Source organism: Sorex fumeus, unplaced genomic scaffold (genome assembly GCF_029834395.1).
Source record: "Sorex fumeus unplaced genomic scaffold, SorFum_2.1 ptg000073l, whole genome shotgun sequence".
Lineage (NCBI taxonomy): Eukaryota > Metazoa > Chordata > Mammalia > Eulipotyphla > Soricidae > Sorex > Sorex fumeus.
The window spans coordinates 13968962-13995571 of NW_026606130.1; the positions used below are offsets into that span (position 1 = coordinate 13968962).

Below are 26610 nucleotides of genomic sequence, written 5' to 3' on the forward strand. Positions count from 1 at the left end.
TCCTTTTCTCTGTAATAAGTGACATGGAGGCAGGGTAGAGCCAGGCCAGGCCACTCCAAAATTCCAGAAATATAAACCACTAAGCAGCTCTAAAGTCCTAGTGCCAAGTGAATCCAGGAGTATCACATGGCCAGCATATGCAGGGTTCATATTATATTGGAATGTTGGCCTGGAGCTATGGAAATGATACAGGCACTTGGGCAGTTATTCCTCTTTTGGGAGAGCATTATCTTATGTTTATAAATGAGGGTAGTCATATCTATTCTCCATAGAACTGAAGTGAAAATAAAGTAAGACTAAGGATTAGAAGGTGATTTATAGAGCGTAAGTTATAGTTATGTATTACTTTGCAGACAACTAGTAATGCCACACAAAATATTTCATCACAATAAAGTCTTCCTAAATTTTATTGGCACTGAAATATAACAAGGGTTGAACATAAACCCCTCCCAAATCAATGTTAACCCTCCCCCCTAAAATACACAAAAATATGAATACAAAATCTATTCTTTCTACCCAGTCTCCCTAGGATTTGAAATTGCCCTTAAAGCAGCTAAATGGTCCCTAAACTCCAGGCTTCATTTTAGTCAATATGGGGCATGTCATCAAGGAAATATCAATATAATTCACAGCAAAGCATATAGTACTCCCAAAAGCCAGCCAATGGATTCTGAACTCAAAACACTACATGGGAAGATAGTATGGCCCTAAGGAGAATGAATTTTAGGGAAAATAAACTAGTAAATAACAATAAAACCAAATATCTAGTGCTTTAGGAATAGATTGCATGGCCTATAATAACAGGAGATATCAATAATATGAAAAGTGTCTTACATGAATGCTTTAGGCAAAATATTCTTTTATAATATACATATGATTCTCAAATTGTGGGATAGTAAGGAAATAAGGCCAAAATGATCCTTTCCCCCCAAGAATTAATCCAAGGGTTCAAGAAGCAAGAAATATAGAGATCAATAAAAAGTTGAATACCACTATATACGCAATACTGGTGGGCTGGAGCCATAGCACAGTGGGTAGGGTGTTTGGCTTGCACGTGGCCCATGCGGCCGACCCGAGTTCAATTCCTCCGCCCCTCTCGGAGAGCCCAGCAAGCTACCAAGAGTATCTCACCCACATGGCAAAGCCTGGCAAGCTACCCGTGATATACTCGATATGCCAAACACGGTAATAACAAGTCTCACAATGGAGACTTTACTGGGCCCGCTCGAACAAATCAATGAACAACGGGAGGACAGTGCTACAATGCTACGCAATACTGATAGAAATAAATGAGATATATGAGACAGAGAATAAAGAGGCTACTTGAGAGTTTAGGGTAAGTTGTGATAATACGTGAGGGCCCAAGCCAGGACACCCAACAGTTCTCTGGTTTATAGCTCCCAGGGAAAGCACAGCTAATAGCAAGGCCTGGTTTTAAAGACTTCTCATACAAAGACAGGATTCAGTCACCACCTTATATGGAATGGGAGCAATGATCTACAAAGCACCTAGAGAGTTTAAGAAAATATGGGATATAAGTCATTGGATTCTCACTACACTTAGCTTCTTCAACCCACTCACCAAAAGAATCAAGGGGTATCATATCTACATAACTCTCGATAAGAGCTGTTGCCCAAATATCTATAACTGGAGAAGTGACCTGGGACACTTGACAGTAAAAAATACCAAAATCAAATGTGAATATTTGATCTCTTTGGCAAAAGTCCTTAACGTGGCTGGTTAAATTTTAAAGTAAGCATCTATTTTAACTCAAGGGAATTTGAGGACTGTAATAAAAAGGAGTAGATCCTAAAAAGAGGGGAAAGATTCAGAAGAGAATCCTTTTACAGACAACACTTGAAACAGGCCTAGTTTCCTATTAGGTATTAAGGCACGATCTTTAATCTAGCCTTGGATAGATAGAAGGATCATTACCTTTAGGATGTTGGTGAAACCATAGAAGGAACTGTCTCCTTCATCTTAATCTGGAGAAAAACCTAGTCCCTGAAAATTAAGGACACAGATCATTTTAACTGAATTAGTAACAGGACCAATTCAGGATGTGAAATCACTAAATATCTATTTAGCCACCAATCATATAAGTAACTGCAATATGAATAAACACTGAGAACCATAAACCTAGGACAGTTGACATCTTAAAGCATATATGCAAGACACTATCTCTTTCCTCAAACTCTATGATGATCCAATTCTCAAATCAAATAACCTTAAAGATGATTGCGGTGAGGAGCAAGGTAGTGGGATTAATTAACCTCATATTATACTCCTGCAGAACAAGATTAGATATAAATGTGTTTCCTGAATCAAGTGGGAAGTGCCTTTGATCTGGGGAAGTGGTGTCTTGTAAGAAATTAAAAAAAGGGATTTCCATTGTCACTAAAGTAAGGTTAACTCTCTACCTGGGAAAGTGAGTGAAGGCTGAGGGCTGGGTTTGGTTTCATGACTGCACTGAATATTTGGCATGACTCCAGGACTTTAGTGGTTCAAGCACAGTGTTAAGCAAGAGTATAGGCGTGTGAAGGCAAGAGACGGGGGGGGGCTGTTCCTAGAGGCTGAGTGCTTTTTACATGGATTCAAATTCATCAATGCGCTGCTTGGTGTTGCCCTGTCGAATCTGGCGTAGGGTCTTATATTTATCTCGGCCCAGTCGCATGTTCTCAGCATGGATCATGTCATTGGCAGTCTTCTTGGACTCATCACGGGCATTGGCCAGCTCCGAAGTGAGGGCCTGTGAAGGTGCCAGTGGATGAAGAGTTAATGGCTTCCTCTCATTCTACCATTCTATACCTCGTACTCTCCTTTACCTCTTTCTACATACATATAATCACATATACACTTTTTTGTGAGTCATATTCAGACCTGTTATAAAACTGTAGTGGGGCAAGAATGAAATAAAAACACGGTCTTTGATGGCTAATTGATAACAGGTATTCTCTGAAAGTGGAGCAATATGCCAAAACTCAAGTAGGAATTATGTTAGCTAAATATTTCCTAAATATAAGAGATGAGCCTTGATATTAAAACAGTGGTATTTACCTTTAAATCTTTTGTTTGAGAAAGGTGCAGGTTACTATACAGCACCAAGACAGACTCTTCTACCTATAGCCTTAGGGAAGGTTATTAAGTTAATGTACAAGTATCCACTTAACCACTTTGGTTCTAGCTAAATACCTTCAAGTGCTTCTGCACACGCTCGTTTTTCTCTGCCTCAGTGGTACGTTCCTCCTCACTGCGATCCTTGGTCATGGCATCAGCACGCAGATCAGCACTAGCTTCTGCTCCATTCTCATCCTGCTCATCCTGTTCATTCTCAGCAGGCTCTGCTACATGAGGAGTACTCATGGCAGTCTTCAATTCAGCACGAGTCTTCTCCAAGTCCGCTTGCACCATCTGAGCCTATCAAGTAAAAAGAGAAGAAAAATAACTGGAAGTCAGACCAAGCTAACTTGTGGTTAAACTACTTGGGCCTACAAAGGCCCAGCAAGAGCTTGGTAGGCAAAATTGCTCCATTTGTCTTATCCTAAATTTCCTCTGCTCTACAACAGAAACAACTGTAGAAATTTTCCTGGGGATACATAATTCTGCTAAGTACTAAAAGAAGCCTTTAGCGTTTTTACCCATATTTCTCACTCAGAAATGGAAAAAAGTTGGGGGGGAATTACAACACAAAGAATCTAAAAAAACAATGGCTCATATACAAGTAGCACCCCCTTCCTACAATACTTTACTCTGGATAATGTGTCTTACCTTCTGCTGCCATTCCACTGCCTCACTCTCCTTCTTCTGTCGAGCCATCTCCAGCTGGGAAATTCGTGCTGTAAGCTCTGCCATTTCTGAAGCCTATGGATAAATTGAATAATTCTGAGAATTATGTATTCAGATCCTTGGGGCCTAGGTGTCTTCAATGTTAGTTCCTTGAGAAACTAGAATTAGACGTACCACTCTCTTTTTGCATGCACCTTCATAATTTCCATATGTCCACTTCTATTCTTTAATCTACTATAGATATTTATTAACTCTAAACCATTTGTTTATAAGAGCTCCCAAACTAGACTGTAGACCTTCTAATGAAAAAACATATAATCTCTCTTTTTTCTTCTTTCTCTTCAATCTTATCCTCCCTCCCTCTCACTACACCTTCCCTCTCTCTTCTGGTACACTTCCTTGTCTCTCAATATTTTGACCACTGCACAATTAAGACCTGTGTAAAACTTTGAAACTCATCATGTCACTGCCTATAGTAGTAAGCCCTTCTCTATTATCCTAGAATACTCAGGAGACTACTAAAGACTCTTTCCATGAATAGACATAAGAAGTACTTTTAAATATCACAACATGAGTCTTCTCCCTGAGAATTAGATTTTGGATCCCGTACCTCCACTCTAAATAGTATAAGGTAAGATCCTATGTCAAGGAATTTGGACCACAGAAGTTGAGAATCCTTTAAAATTGTGATGGATGAGGGAATAATACAATGACAACGTAAGAAAATCCTGAGATTCTGCCAACAGAACTGAGTATCAAGCAAGGTAGGTAATAAATGAAAAAGAATGATGAAAGGGATGCTGGTAGAAAGATACTGGCACTATGGTGGTGAATGTGATAAAGTAACATAATGCCTAGTTTGCAAATATTAATACTATCATGAATCATAATGCATCAATTTTAAAAAAAGAAAACTGTACTGATAATATGCATGCTCCCCCCCCCCCCCCCGCCTTCCCTGAAAAAAATGCATACACACAGCTTCTACATTATTTTAAGAAGTATTCCCTTCAAATAGAGACAGAAATGGGTCCTCAACCTTACTTGGTCATAACATGACCACTGGTAGGATTTTTAAAGTTCTTATCTGAGCATATTATCTTGAGTTAATATTATCTATAAATTATTAAATTAATCTCATAAGGTTAATGGAAAGAACAAATAGGTAAGGCAAGGAGAAAAGTTGTTAGGATAGTTTTTAACACATAATAGGTAGAAAATCAAATGTGAATCTCTTCTTTTCTTTTTCCCTTTCCTTATCAGATCATAAGTTCATACCAGTAAGGGATAGAAATGTGGAGTAAAAGTAAGAGTTAGGGTACCAGATAGATAGTGCAGAGGTTAAGGCACTTTTCTTGCACATAGCTGAACCCAGTTCATTCCTGGAATTGAATGGTGCCCCAAGTGCCACCCAGAGGACCACAGAGAGCAAAGTAAGCTCTGGCACAGCCAGGTGTGACCTCACGTACCCCCAAAGTAAAAGTTTGGGAAGACTTTGTGAAGTTTCTAGACCACACCAGTGACTTTTCAGATTGTTTTATATAGAGGCCTGTACTGGATCCTGCTAGAAGGAGCCAGTCTGGTAGTAAGTGGTAGCTATGAAAATGTAGGCAAAAGAAGAGAAAAGCCCAGGACCCACAATCTCAGCCAAATTCAGTTGTATAAATTCAGAATTTATAGCTTTACCAGCTGTTCCTGAGTCTTCTTTTGGTCTCGGGAGGCCTGCAACAGGGCCTCCTTGGCCTCTTCAGCTTCTTGACGCTCCTTGGCCAGTTTTTCAGCTTCACTCTGGGCACGTTTCCGCTCCTGTTCAAGTTCAAGAGATCTGCGGGTCTGTTCCTCCAGTTCTGAGAAGAGAGGCAAAGGGAGACAAAAAGCACAGATATGAAAAAAACACTAAACTGGGGCTGGAGCGATAGTATAGCAGCTAAGGTGCTTGCCTTGCATGTGACGAACCCAGGTTCGACTCCTAGCATCCCATATGGTCTGCCAAGCACCACCAGGATTGATTCCTGAGTTCAGAACCAGGAATAACCCCTGGACACCACTGCTTGTGTAGCCATCCCCCCATAAAAAAGAAAAAAGAAAAAAGAAAAAAAAAACACTAAATTTCCTTCTTGGAAATGTTAAGCATGGGCACTGCTAACAGAAAGCTCTTTGAATTCTTTTTGTTCTATCCTTCATTGATTCAGTACCACAGATAGGTTATATGACCTCAATCTACAAATCAAGTACAAAGATCTCTAACTCAGAGTCAGACGTTGGGGAAACCTAAACATCAAAGTTACTCCAAGCCTATGCTAAGTGAAATTAAACAGAACAAGAGGGAGAAACATAGAATGACTGCACTAATTTCTGAAATATAAAGTAGCACAATATGGGACTAGCATTTAAGGACAGTAGAGATAAGGGCCAGGAGGACCATGCCATGGTTTGGAAGCCGGCTCTACATGCTTGGGGAAAAGACAGTTGAGATGTAGAAGGAACCACTAAGTAAATGATGGCTGGAGGAGATTGCCCAGGATGGGAGATGTGTACTGAAAGTAGACTAAAGACCAAACTTGATGGCCTCTTATCTCTATTGCAAATCATAATGCTCAAATTAGAGAGAGAGTAAGAAGGATTTAACCTGCCACAGAGGCAGGGAGTGGGGTGGGGTGGGGTGGGGTAGTGGGTGGGACACTAGGAACAATGGTGGTGGAAAATGTGCATTGGTGGAGGGATGGGTGCTAGAAAATTGTGTGACTGAAACATATTCATGCTAGTTTGTGACTGTATCTCACGGTGATCCAATAAAACTTCTTTAAAAAAGTTACTCAAGCCTTACCTTGCTGAGCTTTTTTAGTCTGTTCCTCAATCTGCTTTAACTTTTCCATTAGTTCCTCCTTTTCCCGTTCAATCTTCTCCTTCTCCTTTTCTGCCAGTTCACGCTTCTTCTTCTCATTTTCCAGGAGGGCACTATTCCAGGAGAAAGAAGGAATGAAACAGAATAACAAGACCACATAAAAACCTTAAGATACCCAATGTTTCATGGTCTTGAACACTCAAACTACACCCATTTGAGTAGCGAAATTTTGAGCCTTCCACGTTTATCTCCACACCCTCTATAGGCTCTGGGTCCTGTCAATTGCCACAAAATCAGGAGCTCCAACCAGGAAGTAAGCAGTGAACCATAGAAGTGACCTTAACTATGTCACCACTTGGTTTTTGTTTCTCAGTATCCTCATCTATCAAATAACCCATAAGTTTTTCCCCGCTTGCCCCTGCAATTATAGGTAAGTTAGTTTTAGCTGTGTGCTGGGATACTGTACTTCATGTCTGGCAATCTCCATGGCTAAAGCATTAAGTTAGACATTGACTCTGCCTGCCTTCTGCATGGATCAAGGTTTCTTTTATCCTAGAATTTGTTGTAAATCTAAGACTTGCTTCCTCTTAAAAGTAACCCTCTTGGGGTCAGGGCAATATTACATTAGGTAGGGTATAGCAGGTAGTGCATCTGCCTTGCATGTGGCCGACCCAGGTTTGATTCTGATCACCCCATACGGTCCCCTAGCATGCCAGTAGTAATACCTGAGCACAGAGCCAGAAGTGAGCTCCAAGATGAAGAGCAGAAAACCTTCACACATGGCAGAATATGGAAAAATGCCTCAAATAAGTGAATAGCTGACAAGAGAATGTTGTAATGAATTCAAGAGAAATAGCATAAGAATCATCAGGGGCCCAGAGGGCTAGAAAGGCAACCCTGGTGAAGAAGCAACAGTCAAAGACATCATTATCGAGAAGTTCCCAGAGCTGAAAAGTGGATGCGCCCTGATCTAAGAGAAATAAACAGTACCAGATAAAAGACACCCAAGAACATTTTGTGCTCCTAGAAATATACTAATTAGAATGATGAAATTTATAGAGAGAATACTGAAAGCCGCAAGGTCAAAGAAGGAAATTATACACAAAGGAATATTCTTAAGATTTACTGCAGATTTATCACATGAAAACCTCCAGCCCAAAGAGAGTGGGAGGACATAGTTAAAAAAACTCAATGAAATTAATGTCCCTCCAAGAATACCTTACCCAGCTAGAATCTTATTCTGAGTTGAATGAACAACATACAGTTTCACAGATCAACAACAACTCAGGAACTTTACAGAATTGAAGCCATCTTTACAAGAAGAACTAAAGTGGCTACATTAATACAACCATGCCAAATACCTGCATAATGATGGCAAAGAACTCCAAAATAACCTTGCTCTATGTCAATGGACTAAATATGAAAAGTAAATACTACACAGAGTGTCAAGAACTGTTAGACAATTGAAACTAAATTTCTGCTTCCTTCACGAAACACATTTGATTGGTCAGAGCAAACACAAACTCAAAGTCAGTGGTTCAAATTCAAAGTCAAAGTTCAAAGTCAAAGATAATTCTTCAAGCAAGCAACCTTCTCAAAGAGGCTGAAGTGGCTATACTAGTATCAGAGAACAAAGACTTCTAGCTGTAAAATGTTATAAGAGACAGTGAAGGTTATTCTTAATGATCAAGGGGTACATACATCAGGTATAAATCACACTCCTAAATGTATATACACCTAATGAGGAACCAGTAAAATTCTTCAAAAATTGCTAGTAGACTTTTAAAAAGACATTGACAGCAACACAATAATGCTAGGAGATTTCAAAACCACTTTTTCACATTTTATATAAACTAAAGTTTATCTAAGTAAGGTAATATTTGCTCTGAAAGAAGAAATGAAAGACATCTCTTTTTTTAACAATATTTTTTCTTTTTTTATTAGTGAAACACCATGAGGTACAGTTATAGACTTACTTATTTTGTGCTTGGGTTTCAGTTATACAATGATCAAGTACCTATCCCTCCACCAGTGCCCATCATCCACCACCACGGGTCCCAGCATCCCCCCATCCCCCGTCCCCCCCATCCCATCCTGCCTCTGTGGCAAGGTATTCCCCCTTGTTCTCTCTCTCTTCTTTTGGGTACTGTGTTTTGCAAGAGAGGCATTGAGTGGCAATCATGTTTGGTCTATAGACTACTTTTAGGATGTTTCTCCCACCCTTGGAGGGTCCTCACAACACCCTTTATTTGGTACTCTCTTCTCTATCTGAGCTTCCTTTTTACCTAGCACGTGTGGCTGGCCTTCCAGTCATGGAGCAATATTCCTGGTACTAATCTCAGCCATTCCTGGGTGTTAGTCTCCCTTTTTGTTGCTTTATGTTCCCCAGATGAATGCAATCTTTCTGTGTCTATCCCGTTCTTTCTGACTCATTTCGCTTAACATGATACTTTCCATGTAGTACCACTTGTATGTAAATTTCATAACTTCATCTTTTCTAACAGCTACATAGTACTCCATTGTGTAAATGTACCAAAGTTTCTTTAACCAGTCATCTGCTCTTGGGCACTCAGGTTTTTTCCAGATTCTGGCTATTGTAAAGAGTGCTGCAATGAACAAACAATTGCAGATGTGAAAGACATCTCTTTAACACAAACACACACATATACAAACACAGTCTTTCATCCCCCAAAGTTGAATAACACATTCTTCTCTAATGCATATGGGACATTCTCCAAGATAGACCATAGACCATATGGTCAGCCACAAAACAAACTACACAAAATCAAGAGGATAGAAATCATACAAACTGCCTTTTCAGATCATGATGCTCTGAAAATAGAAGTAGATGCACAAAATAGATGCATAAATAGAAGCAGAAAAACAATTCAAACACCTGGAAATTAAATAGCTCTTCCTGAACAACCAGTTAGAGAGGAAATCAAAAAGGAAATTTAAAGATGATGGAAACAAAAAAGAAGGAGAACATGACCTAGCAGAACTTGTAGGACAGAGAACAAACTTTATAAATTTTAGGAGGAAAGTTTATAACTATGCAAGCATTCATCAGGATGGAAGAAAGGTCTCACATAAATAATTTTACTGCACAATTTAAGAAACTGTAACATACAGATACCTTTACCTACTTTTAATACTTAGTTCTTCTCCAGCGTGATCAATTCCAACTGTTACTGTCATACTGGTCCCTTCTCTATCTTACCTACCCTCTGCCCCCACACACACTTGTGGTTGATTCCAACCATTCACCTGTCCTTCTAGCTCCTGTTTTCCCTGAATGAGGATAGCAGTCTTCTACTGTATAGTTTATAGACCAGTAATGAATGCAATCATTCTATCTGTCCCTCTCCTTCTGACTCACTTCACACATTTCATTTCACACGAAGAGTATAATACTCTCCATGTCTGTCCATTTATAGGCAAATTTCATGACTTCATTTTTCCTAACAGCTCCGCAGTATTCCATTGTGTAGATGTGCCATAGTTTCTTGATCTATTTGTCTGTTCTCGATTCAGGTTATTTACTGGTTCTGGCTATTGTGAATACTCTTGCAACCCATGATGCCCAAAAAGAAAGAGAGAGACAGACAGACAGACAGACAGACAGACAAAAGAAAGGTTCCTGTCATAGAGGCAGGCTGTGGGGGAGGTGATGGGAGGAAAAGTAGGGACACTGATGCTTGGAAACATACACTGGTGAAGGGATGGGTGTTTAATCACTATATGAATGAAACTTAATCATTAACAGCTATGTATCTCACTGTAATTCAATAAAAAAATCTTCAAAAAATAAACTTAATCAACTAAAGGAGACCATAGCGGACATGAGAAAGGAAATAATAAAACTCAGAGAAGTTAATAAACTGGAATCCCCCAAAACCACCCAAAAGGTCAATGAAATTAATAGTTCTTCAAAAAAAATTAAAAACCACTTTGATAAACCACTAGCAAGACTCACAAAGAAAGAGAGAAAGAATCCTAATAAACCAAATCAGAAATGAAAGACGGGATATAACAATACTACAGAAGTTCAACTTATAATCGCAGATTATTTCAAGAAATTTATGACATTAAACATGAAAACCTAGAAGAAATTAATAAATTCTTGGACCTTTGTAATATTGCAAGGCTGAACCAAGATGATTTGCAATAACTGAACAGAACAATCACTGCTGAGGCAACTGATATGGTAATTAAACATCTTTCCAAAACTAAAAGCCCAGGCCCAGATGGATTCACTAATGAATTCTCCCAAGCCTTTAAAAATGACCTACTGCTAATCTTTTTCAGACTCTTTCAGGATACTGAAGAAATAAAAACACCCTCAAAATATTTTATAAAGCAAATATCACCCTGATAACAAAAATAAACAGATAAACCACCAAAAAGGGAACTACGGGCCAATACCCTTGATGAACAGAGATGCAAATATCCTCAAAAATATATAGCAAATAGGTTCTAACAATTCATCAAAAGATCATACAATATGGCCAAGTAGGAGTCATCCCTGGGATGCAAGGATGGTTTAACATACCATATCAATAAAATTTTTAAAAATCATATGATCATATCAATTGATCATATCAATTGCAAAATAATTAGTTGACAAGATCCAGCACGTATTAATGATGAAATATCATCGAAATAGGAGTTGAAGGAAAATTCCCCAATATAGTCAAAGCTATCTACCAAAAGGACCCTGAAAACATTATACTTAGTGGGGAAAAACTAAAAGCCTTTTTTGTAAGATGAGGCACAATACAAGATTTCCCACTCTCACCACTTATATTCAATACTGTACTGGAAGTACTGGCACTAGAAATTAGAAAAAAATACAACAAAGGAATCTAGATAAGCAAGAAAGAAATCAAGCTTTTGCTAGTTGCAGATGATATGATACTTTATTGAGAAAATCCTAAAGACTCTGCAAAAAAAGCTCTTATAAACAATATATTTGTAAAACGGCAGGCTACATTATAATTAGCAAAAGTTCATGGCATTCCTATATACAAATAGTGAAAGAGAAGATAGAGATATTAAAAAAGTAATCCCATTCACAATTGTGACTCAGAAAATCAAATATATTGGAAACAACTTAATTAAAGAGGTGAAAGACCTATATAAAGAAAACTACACAACACTAGTTCAAGAAATTAAAGAGGACATGAGCAAGTTTAACACATCACCTCCTCATGGGTTGGGAGGATTAATATCATTAAAATGGCAATCCCCCTCAAAGCATTGTACAGATTTAATGCATTTCCTACAAGAATACCCATGTTACTTTTCAGAGAAACAGCTTAAATACTCCTGAAATTCATATGGAACAATAACCTCACACTCCACCCTGAATACCTACAGCAATCCATGGGAAAATGAAGATGTGAGGCATCACTTTTCCTAACTTGAAAGTGGTAGTAATTAAGACATCATGGAGTTCGAATAAAGACAGACACTCAGATCAGTGGAATCATCTTGAATATCCTGAGACAAATTCTCAGGTATATAATCAGTTAATCTTTGATAAGGGAGCAAAAAATATATAATAGAGCAAGGAAAGTCCCTTCAACTATTGGTGCTGGGAAAACTGGCCACTGACATTCAAAAAATTAAACTCAGGAACCATGTCATACTACTGCCGCCATGAAAGCTCCTCTACTGGCATAGTTAGAAAGATAAATGAATTATGAGAAAGATTAAACTAGCCATAAAATTTTCTTGGATACCTGGTCATGATTGAGACTTCAGGAATAGTAGCAGACAAAGTTCCTGCCCTATAAAAGTAATAGCAACTGTACTCAAACCCCAACAGCCGCCACCATGCCTCAGGCTGGACTCCACCACCTTAACTGAGTTCCAGAAAGATGCTAACATGTTAAAAATATCAAGTAATACAAGGTTTCTTTTTGGATGAAAACTCCATTCCTTGTCAGAGTTGGAATGTGTACCACTACCTCAACTTCAGATGACTTCCCCTCACCTCCATGTACTTCCAGAAGTCCCAAGAGTCACACCCATATCTCACTACTGCTTCCATGTATGCTCATCTACCAGCCTTGTTCCAGACACTCATAAATGAATCTTGAAAGACACCACCTATTCACAATATTTCTCGGTTACCTAGTCCCAGCTGAGACCTCTGGGTGATCTCAGGAGGAGAGAGAGCAAATTTCCCATCCTATCAAAGCTCTGGCAGCCACACTCACATCCCAACAACCACCACCATCCCACCATCTGGACTGCTCGCTTAAATACTATGGATAGAGTGCGACTACATTTGTGGTTTTGTAACATCTCCAAACCCTACAATACTAACATCACAGAAGGAGGACACCAGATTGGATGGAATGTAATGTAGAAGAAAACTAATAACAATTAACAAACACATTAACACAGAAGACTTAATTTGCACCAACAGCTGAGTAAACCCTCAGACAAAAACTTAAAATGTCCTCAGGGTGAGATGCAACACTTTCCACAAATTTTCCTTTACTGAAATACTTTTTGATCATCCCATTAGCCATTTAATGGTAACAAGCAATATAAAATAAATTTTTGTGGGCCCGCTACAAGGGCAGGCTTGAGGGGTGTATTGGAAAATGTAGATACTGGTGTGCAGAAGGTGACAGTGATGGTGGGATTGGTGTTGGAATACTGAATGCTTGTAACAAGTCATCATGAACAACTGTGTAAAACATGGTGTTTAAATAAAGTCGGGGGAAAATAAACTCAGACCTCTTCCAAACACTATGCACAAAAATCAGATAAAAATGAATTAAGAACCTCAATATCAGACCAGAATCTACAACATACATAGAGGAAAACAGCCTGTAGACAGAACTCTCCATGACATTGAAGCTAAAGGTATCTTCAAGAATGAAATAAAACTGACCAAACAAGTGGAATCAAAGATAAACAAAAGGGAATACATTGCATTAAGAAGCTTTTGTACTTCAAAGGTAAGGATTGCCAGGATATAAGAATGACCAGTCATAGATGTGAAATATTATGTACCCAACACTCATCTGATAAGGGGTTAATATCAAAGATACATAAGGCACTGATAGAACTTTACAAGAAAAAAAACATTCAACATCATCAAAAATTGTGAATTTGAGATGAATAGAAACTTTCTTTTTTTTCTTTTTTTCAACATTTTATTTTATTTTATATTATTTTATTTTTTAATGAGATGAATAGAAACTTTCTTAATGAAGAAATACAAATGGTCAAAGGCACAGGAAAAAATGCACTACATCACTAATCATCAGAGAAATGTAAATCAAAACAACATTGAGATATCTTCTCACACCACAGAGGATGGCACAAAGAAAAAGAGCAAGAATAACTAGTGCTACACAGATGTGAGGAAAAAGGAGCTCTTATTCACTGCTAGTATGAACATCAACTGGGCCCATTTTTTTTTGGAAAACAATACAGACATTCCTCAAAAAACTAGAAATTGAATTTCCTCACGACTTAGCAATACTGCTCCTGAAAATATAATATAGGAGCCAAAAAAAAAACAGCAGATAAGCCATTTGCACTCCTATATTCACTGCAGCACTATTCACAATTGCTAGAATTTGGAAACAACCTAAGTATCCTAGAACATATGACTGGATAAAGAAACTATGGCACATATACACAATGGAATGTTACACATCTATTAGTAAAAATGAAGTCATAAAATTCACTAATACATGGATGGACATGGCAAGCATCATGCTAAGTTAAATGAAAGGAACAGACATAGAATGACTGCACTCATTTGAATGATATAAAATATACACTGTGAGAATAATACCTAAAGACCATATAGATGAGGACCAGGAAGATGGGTGCATGATAGGAAGATTGCCACAAGTTGTGAGGGAGAGCAGTTAAGACAGAGAAGGGACCACTAATTGAAATGATCACTTGGGATAAAAACTGTTTTGAAAGGAGGTAAAGTGATATGTAACATTTCAGTAACAGTGGTGCAAATCGTAATGCCTATGGAAAGAGAGAGAGAGATAGAAAGAGAAGAAAAGTATCTGCCATGGAGGCAGGCAGGGGGAGAAAAACTGGAGACATTGGTGGCAGGAAATGTACACTGGTGAAGGATGGGCGTTAGAACATTGTATGACTGAACCTCAATCATGAGCAAATTTGCAACTGTGTATCTCATTATGATACAATTTTAAAAAATGAAAAAATGCACCTGTCAAGGAGGCAGGCTTGGGGGTAGAAGGGAACTTGCAGACACTAGTGGAGAGAAGTTGATACTGATAATGGGATTGGTGCTGTGATACTGTATGCCTGAAACTCTACTATGAGTGACTTTGTAAATCACAGTATTTTAATAAAGAAAAATTTTAAAGTTCTTACAGAGTCCAAGACTGCATGTGTTCAGAATACTTTTATCGTTATTGAAAATCATCTACATTTTACCTGAAATGAAGGTGTCTAATATTTCATCAAACGGGTATATATACCTTGCTCTCTCCACCAAGTTCTAGGATAGTTTTATGCCCTATTGTAGGAGGCTTGAGAAAAGTCTCCATGGCCTGATCCTTGCCTCTACCCTAGCTATGCAGCACATACCGCTCCATCTGCTTCTGGTGCTTCTCCTCCCGAGCTTGTGCCTTCATCTGCTGCACCTCAATTGTGTCAGGTTTGCGGCGTCGCATGTATAGCTCATGGTTCCCCATGCACAAGGCCAAGATTCGCTTGTTAATCCTCAGTCGGGGAGCATAGAATACAAAGTCCTGGTGAAAGTTCAGAATCAAAAAGGGTTTGTAAAGAGAAATAAAGATGAACTTCCATCTTTTGAAAAGCAAATTCCAAAAGTACTGGAAAGATTATTTAACCCAGTTTCGCATGTTGCATATGGGAAGACTAATGATACGTCTTGCCAACGTCAAACAACAGGTTCTCAGGACTAGAGCTGCAGCTTTTTGTCTTTAACATCATTACTTTCTACCAATCTTTAACCTACTTAAAATGTTTGCTTATTTTTTAAAAAAAATCTTAAAATACTCTCAATCTAATTTAAAGATCCTTACTAATTTTATCTGCCAAGTGGAGTTCCCGTTGAGTGTCAGGATATAAAATAATCCCTTCATATTACTCTGATGAGGTCAGAGAGAGTTTTAGATGCTTGCCATGGAGTCCCCAGCACCATATTGCCCTCTGAGCACTTCTATGAGTGACCTCTGAGCAGAGAGCTAAAAAAAACCCTCTGGGTACCATAAGGTGTGGCCCCGAAATAACCCTTCCAAAACATTCTGGTGAATATAATATGAGTGGGTTAACCATTTATGCAATCCTTAAGATATATACTAGACCCAGATGCTCCGATCTTCTATAGAGTAAGACAGGTTTTAAATATACATAAGTATATAGTTATCTCAAACATAAATGATCCTAGTTATTTTTAAGTAAGGCCTGATCTCAGATAACCCTGTTACTTTTTGAATAAAGATGAAACTAGCTGCACACACTTGCATACACACATGAAAATATAGTGTTTGAATTTGTCACCCCACATACTGTTGAACCAAGGTCTTCAACTGACGGCAAATGATAACTTCTCTGTCACTGAACCCAAAATGCTACCATCTCCTCATAACCTGAAGTATAAAAGGAGAAAATGACCCAGGTATAAATTTGACCTCTATCATTTTTAACTGTGTGATCTTGGGAAAATGATCTCTTTAAATCTCAGTTTCATCACTTATAAACTGGGTGTGCTCCAAACTACCTGACATTGTTGTTAAGAGTTTAAGGTAGCAACATAAAAAAGAGCATAGCAGGGGAGATTGGAAGACCTCAGGACTAGAGAAGATTATTTGAGACCTCATGAGAAGTGAACATTACCAGTGAGCCTTGTTGAACATGAGGTATACCAAAAAGAGAGAGAAGAACGCCATTTTATTTTCTATTCTACTTCCAATCACTAGCTTTCAGAGCTTGTCAGCCACTGACAACTGAACAGTTTTGAGTATCAAGACCAGCAGGTTAGAGGAATAACTGTACTAAAACCATTTTCTTTTTCTTGGATTTCTTTGGCTTGTAGACAGTAGCAAAGTTATACCAAAAATCAAATTTGAATATTAGCTTTGGATTTGGACTTCCCATAACTCTGTCATTTCTCCATAATTAGTGATAAATTAAGCACATGAAGAGTCTCCACTTTCTGGAAGCTATAAGATTTAATACATAAGACATACTTTGTTTCCACTTCAGAGCCCAAGCCAGGATAGCAAAAGATAGTGACTAAGAAATAATTCTTAGTTTCTGTGTCTTTCCCTCAATACACTCACTCCTCTAAAGACAAAAGTGGCAGAGTGGCACCAGGTATAGGATACTTCCTAACCATTTCTTGACATCATCATACCTTCAATCACCAACCCTTTTTTGTGCCTTCTATTCTCACACACACAAAAAAAAAAACACAAAAAGCTAGGAAAGAGAGAGAAAATCACAAACAATGAACTGTAGCCAATTCATTTTCCATATCTTTGTTAGTGGGAAGTTACTCACCGGAGCTTTTTTGTCAATCGGTTTGATGACAAATTTCTTGTCATTGAAAGAAATATTCCTGATTTCACTCCATGGGAAACCTATCTTTGGAGTCAGTCTGTAGACACAGAGGAAAATAATATCAAATCAGCAGCAATATAAGATTAACATAGAGGGTGAATATGTTGCTCTCCAACTTCTCTCAAGTAGAGGGAAGCAGAATTACTGCCAGCTCAATCAGTGTCCTAACATGTCACAAAGTCAATTGCCAGAATTGAGAGTATACAGAGGACCTCTGAGACTACAAACAACATAGTAGTCACTCTCCAAGTCTCTGAGGTTTTATTGTATTTTGGTTAAGGAATGAACCTTTTGACAATCTCACAAGAATCCCCGCTGTATTTAACTAAAATCCAGAATTGTAAAAGTTGAGGAAAGGTTGGTTAATCATAAGCTTCAAGAAACAAAATTTACTGAGAACAATAATCTATTCATCTCCATCCTCATCAAGAGTACACTAAGGAAAGAAACAAACAAGTGAGATAAGGCTATAGCAAAAGCAATCATTGGCTGAAAGATACTTAGCCATCAGACAACAATGAGTCTAATTACAAATCCTGACACAGTAAGTTCTACGTCATTGTTGTCCAGTACATATAAGACATTCATAGGTGTAGTTCTCAATTTCCCATGAAATTGGGTTATAAAAACAAGTAAAAAGAGGTGTAATTAATTTTAATAAAATTTTATTTAAGCCAACATATATAAAATACTGTAATTTGAAAATGATAACCAATTGTAATAAGTATAATTAACAAAATTTGCATTTTATTTTTAAACTTTTGCATTTTATGTTTACACTTAAAAATCTTGAAAGTCCAGTGTATAGTTTACACTTGCATCTCACCTTAATTAAGAGTAGGCATATTTCAAATGTTCAATGATCATGTGTGGTCACTGACCATTACCAAAATGAATAGTGTAAGTCTAGTCAACGCAAGATTTAAAGGTGTTAAGGACGTTGTGCAATCATCAAGGCAGAACTAAATTATATAAGCAAATATAAACAACGGTTCAGGTTGGACACAACAGGTAATTTATGGGAAGAGACAACTCTTTGGTTTCAGTAGCACAAATAAACGGAGTTCTGAGCTATACCTGTCATTCTGCTCATAGATGTTGAGACCCAAAGCATCCACCCCAAGCCAAAGTTCTGATCCTTTCTTGTTCTTGATGCTGAAGTAGTTTACTCCATACATCTCCAGGTCCTGGGCAATCTTCAGATACTCTAGTACAGCATCTTCCCTAAACAAACGAAGGGGAATTTATAGAGGCTTGTAAACAAAACCCAAGGAGATAGAAAGCCAGTCTTTTCTGTACTTCTGAAAAGGATCATGCCATTAGGAGTGACAGGCTGAGTACTAAATGAATTTCTATGAATAGGAAATGAATTCCTACTGATAGAATGTAAGGTCTTAAGCTCCCAAGGGTAATAAGACACTAAGTTGACTCTTGATTATCTCTGGCATGTTAGCTTCCTGCAAGTAATTTTATTTCTCTTGTTCATTGTGACAGACTATTATACTGATACATACTTAGTAGAGCCCATATAGGGTGTTGGTGACAACATCTAAATGGTCTGTCATGTTTGAAGAACACTATGCTGGGGCTGGAGCAATAGTATACTGTGAAGTCCATCTACCACGTATGTAGCTGACCCGGGTTCAATCCCCAGCAACACACCATGTGGTCCTTCAAGCCAGTCAGGAGTGATACATGAGCCAGGAGTAAATCCTGAGCACAGATGATTGTTGTCCCCAAACAAAAAAATAATTAAAGAGCACTGCTCCAATTTCTTTGTGGGGAATAGCCCCTGGTGGCCTAGAAGCTTCCTAAGGATCCTGAGGTCTCTTCCATTTCTTTTAGTGTTATCAGTTGCCATCAATCACATGCATAAAAATATAGCTTTTTAAGGGTTCTAATTCACCTTTTTTATTTTCTTCACAAAGTGCATTTCCTTACCTCTTCTAGAATTTTCCAGTAATCTAGTCCTCTGAATCTTTCCCCCATTATCAGTACTTATTTACTCCAAAGAGTAGCAAGGCTACAGTTACAAGACCAGGTTTACCTGAGCATGCCACGGTGTTCCTCATGCCACACCTGGATCCGTTCCTCCCACTGGTCCTTATTCAGTTTGTGCTGCTCCAAGACTCTGTAAATAGTCATGAATAGTTTAAAGCACAATGCTTAAATGAAGTGGGGAAGAAAAGTTCATTTCGCTCTTTAAGGAATTGATGAAAAGAGAATGTAGAATCAGTCCACTGAAGTCCTACTGAAAACAGACAAATTACAGCAGATGATGGGGCTGGAGTGATAGCACAGTGGGTAGGGCATTTGCCTTGCATGCAGCCTGACCCGGGTTCAAGTCCCAGCATCCCATATGGTCCCCTGGGCACGGCCAGGAGTAATTCCTGAGAGCATGAACCAGGAGTGACCCCCGTGCATCGCCCTGTGTGACCCAGAAAGCAAAAAAATAATAAATTACAGCATATGGCAGGGCTGGAGTGATAGCACAGAGGGCAGGTCATTTGCCTTGCAGCCAACATGGCCAACCTGAGTTTGATTCCTCCTCCCCTCGTGGAGAGCCTGGCAAGCTACGGAGAGTATCTCACCTGCAAGGCAAATCCTGGCAAGCTCCCCATGATGTATTTGTTATGCCAAACACAGTAACAACAAGTCTCACAACGGAGACGTTACTGGGCCCGCTCGAGCAAATTGATGAACAACGGGAGGACAGTGGTGTTAGTCAGACACAAAAAAACTACCTGACAACTAGGAGACACACAAAAATGGGTGACTAAAACAGTGGTAACAACTTTCTTTGTATTTTTGTTTGTTTTGGTGCCAAAAAAATAATAAATTACAGCATATGGAAGGGCTGGAGTGATAGCACAGAGGGCAGGTCATTTGCCTTGCAAGCAGCCAACATGGCCAACCTGAGTTTGATTCCTCCTCCCCTCTCAGAGAGCCCGGCAAGCTGCTGAGAGTATCTCGCCTGCACGGCAGAGCCTGGCAAGCCACCCATGATGTTTTCGATATGCCAAACACAGTAACAACAAAGTCTCCAATGGAGACGTTACTGGGCCCGCTCGAGCAAATTGATGAACAACGGGAGGGCCTTTACCTTACCTTTACCTTTGGTGCCATAACTGACAGTGTTCAGGAATTACAACTGGCGTTGTGCATAGGAATCACTCCTGGTGTTGATCAGGGAACCATAGGCAGTGTCAGAGATCAAATTGGGATCAGCTACATGCAAGGGAAGTATATTAACCCCTGTACTATTTTCCGGTCCATTCCTTCATGTGTATAACAATAAAACTCAATATTTTGTGGTCTCTAGAACAAAGCAGTAATGTGTCAGGAGTCGCTAAATTATGGAACTAGGTAGGCATGGGTTTCTTTTATATGTGTACACTGTTTTAGTTATTGTGGTACCAGCAGATGTATGTGAGAGCATTGCCATGGCTATAAGATAACAATAAATTTCTATAGAACAGATAGCTAAAGTCAAAAAATGGTTTTGGAAGAAACCAACAGTTAAAACCACCGATATATAATATATTAATCACTTAATCACTTAATCACTTAATCCCCGTTATTCATCGATTTATTCGAGCGGGTGCCAGTAACGTCTCCATTCATCCCGGTTGCGTGCTAGCGTAGCCCAATGGTATCTGTTCGTTTTAGGAACATGTAGAGCCTCAAACCGATCATTTAGGGTCTTGACGAAGAAGTCTGACCATCTTATAGGTGGGCGTCCACGTGATCTTTTGATGTCTCGTGGAATCCAATCAGTAATGGCTCTAGTCCAGCGGTTGTCTGTAAACCTCATTACATGTCCAGCCCATCTGATTTTTGATGTCTTGGCAAATGAGACAGCGTCTCTGATTCTTGAGCGTTGACGAAGATCAGAACTCCGGATTCTATCTCTCATTGAGTGAATCGTGATATTCCAAGCATATTTCTTTCGATTCCTCTTTGAGAGACCCGAATAGTGTTCTCATCCTGTTTTCGTAGGGTCCAGGTCTCTGAGGCATATGTTAATGCAGGAAGAATAGTGGAATCAAAGAGATGTGCTCGTAGCTGGAGGTTCTTTGTCCTTTTAGTTATTTCTTCAATGCTCTTGAAGGCATTCCAAGCCGCTCTCTTCCTCCTGCGTAACTCAGGTGCCAGGTCATTCATCATGTTGATTTCTCGACCTAAGTATATATAACTGTTGCATTCGGAGATGGTGGTTCCGTTGAGAGCGAATGGAGCGTCAGGAACAAGGCTGTTTCTCATAAACATTGTCTTCGTAAGATTCAGCTGTAGTCCGACCTTTCCACACTCACGGTCAAAGTCCACAAGCATTTGTGCCGCTTGGCTGATGTTTGGTGTTATTAGAACGATGTCATCAGCAAAGCGGAGGTGGTGTAGTTGCCGACCATCTATCTTCACTCCCATGTTTTCCCATTCTAGTCGTCGCATGATGTTCTCGAGGGTGGCACTGAAGAGTTTTGGTGAAATGGTATCACCCTGCCGAACCCCTCTCTTGATATGGATGATTACTTCTTTGTAGAATGGTGAGATCTTGGTAGTGAATCCTCAATAGAGCTCACGAAGGATCCTGATGTATTGAGTTTGTACGCCCTGATTGGCTAGGGCTTCCATGACCGCTTCCATCTCAACAGAATCAAAGGCCTTCTTTAAATCAATGAACGTTAGACAGAGCGGCATCTTGAACTCCCGAGATACCTCAATGAGCTTGGTTATTGTGTGGATATGGTCGATGGTACTGAATCCTTTTCGGAATCCAGCTTGTTCACATGGTTGTCCTTCATCTAGTGTTCTGCTAATCCTATTCAGGATGACTCGAGTGAATAGTTTGTAGATGACAGACAATAGGCAGATTGGGCGATAGTTGCCAATGTCGTGGATGTCTCCTTTCTTGTATAGTAGTACAGTCTTGCTGGTTTTCCATTGGGATGGAACCTTGCATTCAGACAGGTAGCGTGTGAAGAGTCGAGCTAATGTATTGATGAGTACTGATGGTAAGTTCTTCAGGTGTTCAGGTCTGATCTTGTCTGGGCCAGGTGCTTTTTGTTTCTTTTATAATATATTATAAAATAAAATTTGCTTTAAATATGGCATTTCAGATATCATGACATTGACTCCAGGTAGAGTCCCATGGCACAACCACTATTCCTAAAGCCTTCAGGTGAGCTGTGTTTATGTACATCTACAATTTCACCGAGGCTCCATGAACAAAGTAGAGCTTTCTAGTCTAATTCAGAAGTCTATGAAAATATCCACTGGATGCAGTAGAAAATAAATCAGGATTAATATATTAAGAGACGAGGTTTCCAGTTCTATCACTACCTCAAATGAGATGTGAGTGTTGGGATAAGTCAGAGCAAGCACCTTCACACCTCACAATACATGAGGATATGTTTCTGCCTTATTTATTTTGTGTGTTTGACAGTTTGAGTTCCCTACCTCCCTGACTTTCATATTTCTCTCTCCTCTGTGAACTCTGATATAAAAGTCTAAATTAATGAAAAGAATTATGAAAATAGAATCAGGAAGGGGAGGAAATATTTCCATCACTGGCTTTATATATAAGTACATATTTCTATGGTAATTAAGCTCTGTACTCAGGCAAATGTAGTTTTGGGGGATTATTTTGATATCCTGAGAAACAACAACCAGGATCGGAGCTATAAGCAAATGTCTCTGAAGCAGCATAACGAGGTTTTAAGGCAATCTGCTGCTAGCTGCTGAAAGGGATGTATGAACCGTGAGCTATATACCATTCTAGTTAAGACAGATGGCTATTACCTCTTGCTGGCACCAGATAATCTCATCATAGGTTCCCATCCAGATTGCATGGCTTTTTCTCCTAGAAGGGAGCAACATGATGCCCGCCATAGCCATGCCACCAGATACTGCATGAGGCTATTTCACTCAGGGCACCCAAGAAGGGGGCAGGTTGAGAGCCGTTCCCACCCCAAGGGACCCAGCCCCAGTGGCCATAAACCTCCATAACCCAAACTCTGTCATGCTCAAGGCCGCTCCCCACACTCGGTTCAAGCCTCACGCACAAGTGAACCTATTTCTGGACCCCTAGTGCAGCTGCTCAACACATTGTAAGACACAGCCTACCCATTCTCCAAGAGTACCACACCACATTTGATGGGGTTCAAATAGTAGGCAACCAATTATATATATACATAATTTCTGATATATATATGAAAGCTCTTATCACTTAACTTTTTAACAAACATGTTAGCAATATCATAAAGAATGTGTTATTGGCCCCTGCCAAAATAGAACAATCTTCACACTGTTTCCCCTATGGATACTTTTTTGTAGCATTTTCAGTGGTTTTTCACAACAGACAATACAAAATATATTATTTCAGTTGTTTTTTGGGACAGGGATTGGGACTTGGGATGGAAACATCTCAAATATTGTGGTGGGAAGGTGTAGTGGTGGCGGGATTGGTGTTTGAATATTAAATGTAATCAAATATTGTAAAGTACCTTATAAAATGAAAAACCTAAAAAAACACATGGCTATAAAGGGCAGGAGTGACTGGAGTTATAATACTGTGAGCAGGGTGTTTGCCTTGCATGCAGCCGACTCGAGTTCGATCCCCAGTATCCCATATTTTCCCCCAAGCACCACCAAGAGTAATTCCTGAGTGCAGAGCCAGGAATAACCCCTGAGCATCACTGGGTGTGATCCCCCTGCAAAAACAAACAAACAAAAAAACCAGATAGATGACTAGGATACCACCTCACCTCTGTGGCAGCAACTTGTCCCCAGCCAAGTACCCAGACTTGTGCACCTCCTTATTGAAGTCCCCGTACTTGGACTGGACAGCATACGATGCCAGCAGAACAGCAGTCTCAGGTGGACAGTAAATATCATCATTGAGGATGCCCTCCTTCACTTGCAGGAAAAACAGGCGTTGTGTGATGTCCTGGATTAGTTCTTCTGATACATCCTCAGGGTAGAATTTGGCCCGGAATTTGAAGAGTAAGGGGCTTTCCTTTCTTACATCCTGGGAAGTCACCTGGAAGCAGCAAGGGTTATGGGCTCAAATTTAGGAAACCGAGAGATAGTACAGAGTTAAGGTACATAAGTTGCATAGATAAAACTCTACTCTGACCTTGAGTACCCTAAGGTCCTTGGAGCATAGCTGGGTGCAACTGTAAAGGTTACTAAGCACTACCAGGGTGAAAGGTCCAGGTAAATCTCCAAAGCCTAAGTAGCAATGCATCCTCAAGTCCTCACACTGAATCACAAAAAGTAGTTTGGGGATGTGAGAGAATAGCTACAATAGCTATAACATATTGAAAGGTCATAAATTTGAACAATCTAAAAATCTGGGTGTCAAACTTTCTAAGATTTAAAAAAAGAGACAAATAATTTTCACTAGGGACTCAACCCCATGTCCATAGAGCTTCCAGTTAAGTATTCCTTCTTAGCAAATGTTTAGGAAAGCTCCTTTCAATTTTAAAAATATTTTAATTTAATTTTTTATTTAAAGGACCATGATTTGCAAACTTATTCATAGTTGAGTTTTAAACATGCAATTCTCTAGCATCAGTCCCACCAGCAGTGTAAATCTTGTAAACTTCCCTCCAACAGTGTTCCTAGGTCCCCTGCTATTGTTCACCTCCATGGGGCCTGCCACCTTGACAGCATATTTTTTTTCCCTTTATTTTATTTTATTTTTTTTTTACAGTTGTAGATTTACAATTTTTTGTGCTTTGGTTTCAATTATACAATGATCAGATACCCATCCCTCCACCAGTACCCATTTTCCACCACCATGGATAATATCCCTCCCACCCCCATCCCCCCACCCCCCCGTCTCTGTGGCAGGGCAATCCCCTGTGTTCTCTCTCTCCGTTTGGGTGTTGTGGTCTGCAAAAGAGGCATTGAGTGGCAAACATGTTCAGTCCATAGTCTACTTTCGACATGCATCTCCCCTCCTGGGAGGATCCTCCAAACATCCTTTATTTGGTGCTCCCTTCTCTATCTGAACTGCCCTTTCCTCTAGGATACCCGGCTGGCCTCTAAGTTATGGAGTAATCCTCCTGGTGCTGATCTCAGCTATTCTTGGGTATTAATCTCATACTTTGTTACTTTATATCCCCCAGATGAATGCAATCTTTCTATGTCTATCCCTCTCTTTCTGACTCATTTCGCTTAGCATGATACTTTCCATATTGTACCACTTGTATGTAAATTTCATGACTTCATCTTTTCTAACAGCTACATAGTACTCCATTGTGTAGATGTACCAAAGTTTCTTTAACCAGTCATCTGTTCTTGGGCATTCAGGTTTCTTCCAGTTTCTGGCTATTGTAAAGAGGACAGCATATTTTTTAATTTGGTTGGTGAAGTCTAAATCTTTTGTTTTCAATGTTGTTGACTCTGCAGTATGGATATTTAGCAATATCACTTCTTTATAAGACCTCCGGTTGCTTCCCATATATTTTTACTCCCCCTCCCTTCATTTCTATATTCTCTATTCTTTCCCTCCCTATATTTTAGGGCCAAGGGTGGATCTAGGCATTTCCACTTTCAAACATTGCATCCCCTCATCTAGTTACTCTATATATCACATTCTGTTTTTGTCCATTTTTGATCATTCTGTTTTTGACCATCTTCTGTCTTACTTCATTTAACATGATATCTTCCAGTTCAAGCCACATTGCAGTGAGATGCTTTTGAAAGACATCACCCAACTTAATAAATAAAAAAGATAAATACTAAGGTTTATGGTTGAGGCATAGGAATGGCAAGACAAGAACATAAACTAGACTGCTTTTTAAGATTTGAACTGACTCTTTTTTCCCTTCCATTGTTTACCTTTTGCTTTTATTTTTTAATTATTTAGTATCTATTATTTTATTTTTAATTTTATTTATTTATTTATTTTTATTTTTTTATTAGTAGGCTGGAGCGATAGCACAGCAGGTAGGGATTTGCTTTGCACACGGCTGAACTGGGTTCAATTCCTCCATCCCTCTCAGAGAGCCTGGCAAGCTATCGAGAGTATCCCACCTACATAGCAGAGCCTGGCAAGCTCCCCTGGCATATTCATATGCCAAAAACAGTAACAATAAGTCTCACAATTTGTTGTGAAATGTTGCTGGTGCCTGCTCGAGCAAATGGATTACAGTGCTACAGTGCTACAGTGCTTTTTTATTAGTGAATTACCCTGAGATACAGTTACAGACTTATAAACGTTTGTGCTTGTGTTTCAGTCATACAATGGTCGAGTATCCATTCCTCCACTGTTTCTTCAATTTCCTGGAAATGCTTGAGAAGAACTGGCAACAGTTCCCCTTTAAATGTTCAGAATTGGAAGACTTTTGATTACAGTTTCAATTTCC

General features: G+C 39.2%; 1 protein-coding gene across 1 annotated transcript in view; it reads right to left on the reverse strand.

Moving 5' to 3' along the window:
* Window positions 1-221: 221 nt before the first annotated feature.
* MSN (moesin) overlaps window positions 222-26610 on the reverse strand; it is a 98662-nt gene continuing 72273 nt past the window's right edge. The window contains exons 4-13 of the mRNA XM_056130146.1: window positions 24001-24275; window positions 19284-19367; window positions 18314-18460; window positions 17177-17273; window positions 15236-15399; window positions 6614-6744; window positions 5473-5633; window positions 3769-3861; window positions 3193-3417; window positions 222-2749 (exon numbers count right to left, since the gene is read on the reverse strand). Coding sequence (XP_055986121.1) covers window positions 2585-2749; window positions 3193-3417; window positions 3769-3861; window positions 5473-5633; window positions 6614-6744; window positions 15236-15399; window positions 17177-17273; window positions 18314-18460; window positions 19284-19367; window positions 24001-24275 — 1542 coding nt within the window. The 3' untranslated portion in view covers window positions 222-2584. The remainder of the gene's footprint in view (window positions 2750-3192; window positions 3418-3768; window positions 3862-5472; window positions 5634-6613; window positions 6745-15235; window positions 15400-17176; window positions 17274-18313; window positions 18461-19283; window positions 19368-24000; window positions 24276-26610) is intronic.